Source organism: Marmota marmota, unplaced genomic scaffold, assembly GCF_001458135.2.
Source record: "Marmota marmota marmota unplaced genomic scaffold, marMar, whole genome shotgun sequence".
NCBI classification, from domain to species: Eukaryota; Metazoa; Chordata; class Mammalia; order Rodentia; family Sciuridae; genus Marmota; species Marmota marmota.
Window position 1 is genome coordinate 11,544,529 of NW_026000119.1, and position 6,582 is coordinate 11,551,110.

General features: G+C 35.6%; 1 protein-coding gene across 1 annotated transcript in view; it reads left to right on the top strand.

Annotated features, from left to right (window-relative positions):
• Positions 1–5,197, top strand: part of LOC107153605 (estradiol 17-beta-dehydrogenase 11) — a 31,883-nt gene extending 26,686 nt beyond the window's left edge. The window contains exons 6-7 of the mRNA XM_015499145.2: positions 1,624–1,740; positions 4,460–5,197. Of these exons, the coding sequence (XP_015354631.1) occupies positions 1,624–1,740; positions 4,460–4,550 (208 nt within the window). The 3' untranslated portion in view covers positions 4,551–5,197. The remainder of the gene's footprint in view (positions 1–1,623; positions 1,741–4,459) is intronic.
• The last annotated feature ends 1,385 nt before the right edge of the window (positions 5,198–6,582 follow it).

Here is a 6,582-nt window from a genome sequence, read left to right on the forward strand (position 1 = left end):
GGTCACCACGCTGGCGAGCCGCTGGGCCTGCTCCGGGCGCTGGCGGCGGCCCGGCTCCTCCCCTCTGGCTCAACGACAAATTGAGGAGACTCGGGTGTCTGTGCCTCACCCCCCCTACCAGGAGACCAACTGTTTCTGTCGCCGCTGGTATTGATGAAGTTCTCTCCTCCGCCGCTTTCTGATGACATCAGATCTCTGCCATGTTGGTATCCTATGCGAATGGCAGCATTTCGTTCCCCTTGCCGGGCAACCAAAGCAACGGGTGAGTCCTGACCGGCCCTCAGCAGGACCCGGACTGAGAAGCAGTTTCCGTGGGCTCCTAGCCCTGGGCCAGGGCAGTTCCAGGAGCCGGAACTCGGCCGCTCCGTGCTCGGTGTAAGCTCCGATAAGAGTAGGCTCCAAGAAGCATTCCCCGCGGGCTCAGTTCCATTATTTTTTCCCTCTTAAATGCACTATTATGTATTTATTTCTAGAGAACTTCATATAATACTTTTTGTCATACTTCTTTTAACTAATTATACACATTCAGAATCTGCTTCCCCAAAATCTTAGCCTCTCAGTTTGGTGACATTGGCAAGTTTCATGAGTACATTTAATTATTTGTCTCTTTTTGTAAGTGATTAACAAAATATTAAAAACTGACAAACTCTTATGACAACAATCCTCCCTAAGTGATCTTAACTCTAACACCCAGACTTGAAAGCCACTTTTAAAAATTTGTGTTTTTTTAGTTATACTGACAGTAGAGTATATTTTGACATATTCTACATATGTGGAATATTCATGGAGTATTTTTGTCATTGTACATGACCTGGAGTTACCCTGGCCATGTATTCATATATGAACATAGGAAACTTATGTCTGCTTCATTCTGCTATCTCCTATTCCCATCCCCTCTCCATTCCCTTCATTCCCATTTGTCTAATCCAAAGCACTTCTATTCTTCCCTACATTCCCCTTATTGCGTGTTAGCATCAGGTATCAGGGTGAACATTCAGGCTTTGGTTTTTTGGGATTGGTGAAAAGCCACATTTTAGGGACAACTTGCTAGTCTGTGATGCAGGGTGGTTACACAGTGATGGTGTGTGACATGGAACTAAGAAACAAGGCTGAAAAGTGAATCAAGACCTAATAAATGTAAAAGTTCCATGGGATGATCAAGAAAGTAGAGCCAGGGGAATAACTATATTTTAATTCCTCTGAAACTTTAGACTTCATTCAATAAAGATACTTAGTATAATAACAAAACTTGTACAATAGTATCTGACTTCTTCCCCAAGATTTAGAAGTGAACTTGTTAGTCCTAGCATAGCTAACTTATTTTTGAGTCCTAGTTGCTTCTATAATTATCATTCATAAAATAAAGTTTACAGTATGACTAAGGTGTTGTAAAACTTAAATAACAAATGTAAAGGTCTAGCACAATGTATCGTACCTAATAAGTACTAAATAAATGGTTGTTTTTATTAATGATAAAGTAGCTGCAATTTCTGAGCACCTTTGATAAACTAGCTGATACAGAATAGTTACGTTGAGTCATCTAGTAATTTCATTTATTTAACACTAAGCCAAAACTGAAACCTTAGTGAATGTTTTGTTTCTAAAGTCTGCCTCTGATTTCAGTTTAGGACCCACCCTGGAACCTGAGGAAGTGGTAGACAAGCTAATGAATGGGATCCTGACTGAGAAAAGGATGATTTTGGTTCCCTCCTCTCTAAACTTTTTACTTATCTTGGAAAAGTAAGTAACAGTTAAGTTTGTCAGCATTGGAAGTGAACATTTATCTCTTACATGTTTTTAATTCATATTTTAAACCAGACAGTTGATAAAGTGTAATTAAATAGAGTTAAATTAAGAAAAAACAATAGACTCAAAGATTCTATCAATTTTTTTTTTTAAAAACCACACAGGTTAATCAGGTAGGTGAGATTGGTATAACCATTGAGTAAACCAACTGAATCATGTCCACATGTTTTTACATTCATTTTGTTTTTTAAAAAATGTTTATTTCTGGAAGTCTTGTTTTACAAATGAATGACTATGAAGGATATTTTAAAGCATTTTCACATAGAAAAATCATAGGGCAATGAGATAAAAGAAGACCCTAGTTAGGTTTTAGATATTCATTCTCAGATATCATTCACCTTTTATTTTGTGGGAAATCATAGTGAAGCATAGGAATTGCTAAATGATCTTTTATCATTTTGGAGATCCTTGAGCTTTACTACTTCCAGTGGGGTCCATGGACTACCTCCATCAGTGTCTTGGGAAGTTTGTTAGAAATACAGAATCTCCTGATCTCTTGAATGAGAACTTTCTATGATACCAGATGATTTGTACACATATTAAAATCCCAGAAGCCCTCCTTTGGAGCAATAGCACTCAACTTTGGAGTACATTGGAATTCACTTGGGGGCTTTAAACAATGCTGATGCCTGAGACCTGCTCCTTAAGATCCATGATGGGCCTAGCTTTCAGAGATGTAGCAACTCTCTGGGGGATTACTAATGTCAGCCCATGTTGGAAACCTCTGGCTTAAAGACTCCCTCATCATGACATATGCCCTGTCATGACTCACTCACCTGAGACAGCAGTGTGGCAGTGAGGCTGTTCAGGTAAGTAGGGGAAACTGCAGAGGAGCCTTGAGTTGACTGGAAGAAGAAACCTCTTGCTGCCAGTACCTAACTTCAGGCTTCTCCAAGTTGGTGGAGATCAGGATCACTAGGGAAATTTAAAAATAGATTCCTGGATCTCACTTCTAAAAATTTTAATATGGGATAATTGAGTTGGGACTCAGAAATATGTATTTTAACAGATAACTGCTACCAGAAGTTACCTGTTGGTCTAAAGATTATACTTTGAGAATTAATGATCTAGAATACCAAAAGAATTACATATTTAACGGATGACATGTGTCAATCTTTCTAGCCCTTTCTGCTAGAAGCCATGGTTGAATATGTCCTAGACATTTAGGTATAAGGCTCCAGGTGTCCTTGATGAGAAATGAGTGAGAACCTATTTTTAGCATTGTGTGTGTCTCATTGCATAAATAAGCACTCAGTGTTATGGCCCTTAAGAATGTAACTCTCTGGGAGAGAAAAATTTGCCAATTTTTCATCACTATATCCCCTGTACTTTGAAAAGTGACTGGCACATAGAAAGCACTAAAGTCATTCTGATTCCTAGAACTTTAACAAAGTTTGTACTCCGGAGTTGAATGAAGCTGTGTTTGGGACTTGCTGTCAACAGAAACACAGATCAGTTACTGAACTTCTTTGAAGCTCAGTTTCTTCCTCTATGAAATGGAAAAAACAGTAGGACTTTTTGAGGCTGAGATGAGTAAATAAAACATTTTAAAGTACTCTGTATTTATACTATGAGTACTCAATGAATGTTATGTGCTGCTATTTACTATTATTATTACAACTACAATTACTGTCATTGCCTTAATTCCCCCCCATGAGGGCTGGCTATTCAATTTCCAAACCCTATTTTAATGCTGTCTGTCAGATCTCTGTATATTACGGTGACTTAAAATTCTGTTTCTCTCAAGCACATTGGAATATTACAAGCTCCTGAATATTCTTTTAACTATATGTTGGGAAATGAGACATACTACATATCTATCACTGTTCAATACATTTTTTATCAACACTAGATTCCTCACAGGAGGGCTGGAGTTGTAGCTCCATGGTAGAGTGCTTGCCTAGCATGTGTGAGGCACTGTGTTCGATCCTCAACACCACATAAAAATAAATAAACAAACAAATAAATAAATAAAGGTTATGTGTCCATCCACAACTAAAAACAATTTTAAAAAAAGATTCCTCACGGAACACTTGGGAGAGAGAGATTAATTTTTCCATTTACATGTGAGGGATTTAAACTCAAAGGTCAATTAATTTGTTCATCAGTATTCTCAAAACTAAGTGCATTGGCTGCCTTTCTGTTTAGCAGTTCTATTTCCCCAATCTTTAGTGGAACATTTAAGTAACATTCTGAATTATAAAGTATAAAATTAGCTTCTATTCTCACTTATTTTTCATTGTCATGTTTCTATTTTTAACCCTTTAGTATCTCAATTATTCTGTTCTTCATGCCTCTTCCCTTAGATATTCTGAAAAACATAGGAGTATATTTATTTCAAAAATAAATATAAACTTCAAAGATAAGTACATATGTGTATATACATATGTGTATATATATGTATATGTGTGTATGTGTGTTTGTACATGTATATGTATATTTACAAAAAATATTCAGGTCACTCCTACCCTTTTGAAAAGGAAATGAATTTAATAGGAAAAAATATATAATACAAACTCAGAGTTAAAGTTCTTAATCTTATCTAAGAGGAACATGACCTGATTCAGGAGAAATTAAAGTATTTTAAAAGAAGATATTTTGCAAATGCACTTAATGTTTATTTCCTAATTATTTTTATGTATCTTTCTTCTAGGTTCTTACCTCAACGTTTCCGGGAAATTTTAAAAAAAAGAGTAAAAATTAAGTTTGATGCAGTTATTGGATATAAAGTAAAAGAACAATAAGAACCTGATTTTCTTAAAAACTTATTTACCAGGTTTCAGTTGATTTCATCTAATAATAATAAAAACTTTAATATTTTAAATCATTTTCCCTTATTATCCTATTTTCCTCAATATCACCTTTGGGGGCCATGCCATACTGGCTTATTACCACTTGTTCTGTAGGTAAAAACTAACTTCATGGAATACAGACATAGATCTTAAAAGTTGACCTTATGGAAAATGAGGAGAAAAGAACAAAAGCAATTTCATCACAATAATTTCTCAGATTTTGTGACTCATCTACAGGTTTTCAAAATTTGTAGTATAAATGTTTAAGATATCATATTTTTAATTGCATTACATTTTATATAACTGGCATATATCCTTTTCTATTCTGTATAAAATCATAATTTCAAACTCCAGATATAATGAAGGGTTACATGTCTAGTAGCATTTCACAGTGAATTTTGTGATCTTTCAAGTGTTGCATCCTACATGTTACCACTATTTCCTGAGACATGCTTCACATTTTGAAGTCAAACATTTCAGCATAAAGAAACTAGAGATGGATACGTGTTACAAATTTAAAAGCATCACCGGGATTTAAGGCAGAGAATTGGGAGAATGTACTTATAAATGCAACAATAATAAATTGGGCCAAATATCAACTTTTGTTGTTTCCATCTTTTTGTCTTAAACACCACATAGTTTAACCTTCAAATTAAAGGAAAATCAATCATGATAAAAGGTCTCTTTTTAAAGTGTCTAGAAATTTCTTAAGTATGAAGCTCAATGAGATCAGACTGTAAGTTTAGACCTTTAAATGGAAAAAATAAGTATGATTGTTGGGGACCTACTAAAGAAAAATATTTTTTGACTGCCTCGGCCACATGTACATGAAATAAATATTGTTGATCTTTATATCAGATGGTTATATTCAGAAAACATGAAAGAACCACTGATCCCCGAGGAATGTAGCAAATGAGCAAATTTTAAGCTCAGAAATGTCAAGGTAATAGATTTTTATCCATATTAATAATGTTTATATAACATGTCAAATGCTAAAAGCTTCACTTATTCAACAAGTCATCTCATCAGTGTCAATGCAAATTATGAGAATCATGGTAATCTGTTTAAGGCAAGTTGTGCTATGGATTCTACAAGATTTCTCAGAAGGCATTGTTCCACATTATGTTTCTCCCTCTTTTCCATAAATTACCTTATACAGTAAATACAGTAAGCTTCTAACTCACTTAGAAATAGATTTGTTAAGTTAATACCTGTATCAGCTTGCCTGCCAATGAAGTAAGCTAAGAGAAAGCCTTTAGGAAACTTCAGTAAGATCATTTAGCATACACCAAAGTATACTGATAGTATTCCCCTTTTCCCAATAAATATGTCTTGGCTCCTAAAACACTCATCAGAAATTACTTGGATGAACTTTAACATTAACCATGATGAGAAATAAGCATTCTTCTTTGGATATTATATGACAGAATGGTAGTCTATCCCATTTATTGAATGTTAACCATATGTCAGGCACAGTTTGCCATTTAACCCCATGGCAATCCTGTGCAGTAGGATTGTTAGAAGGACTTGAACTAGCTGTGGATGTGGCAGTGGATGTAGAAACCCAGAAAAGGAGCCTTTGAGTCTGGAGCCCCACTCTGCAGGAAAGAAACAGATTTGTTGATGGAGGTTCTTGATTTTGTTCTCTGCATTTTTTAAAAGCTTATTCTAATTTACCAACATTAAGCAATTACTCCTGAGGCTCAAAGTCTGAAAACATTTAAATGTTATTTGAATGAAGTTAAGCCTAACTTGAAATCTACCTCTCAATAGTTAGATGAGAAAATCCATCTGAGTCATCAGAACTTCTAAGGGTCACACCCAAAGAGGTTTATGTTGTCATTAGTTAAATTGAGAAAGACTCCTTTGACAGTCACAGCTCTCTTTTTTGAGGTACAGACTTCTTCTGCCTGCAGTCAGAAACCCAGTGTCCCTCGACAAACCCCAAGGCCTTCCTTTGAATCCTTGACATCCTTCTGGAACC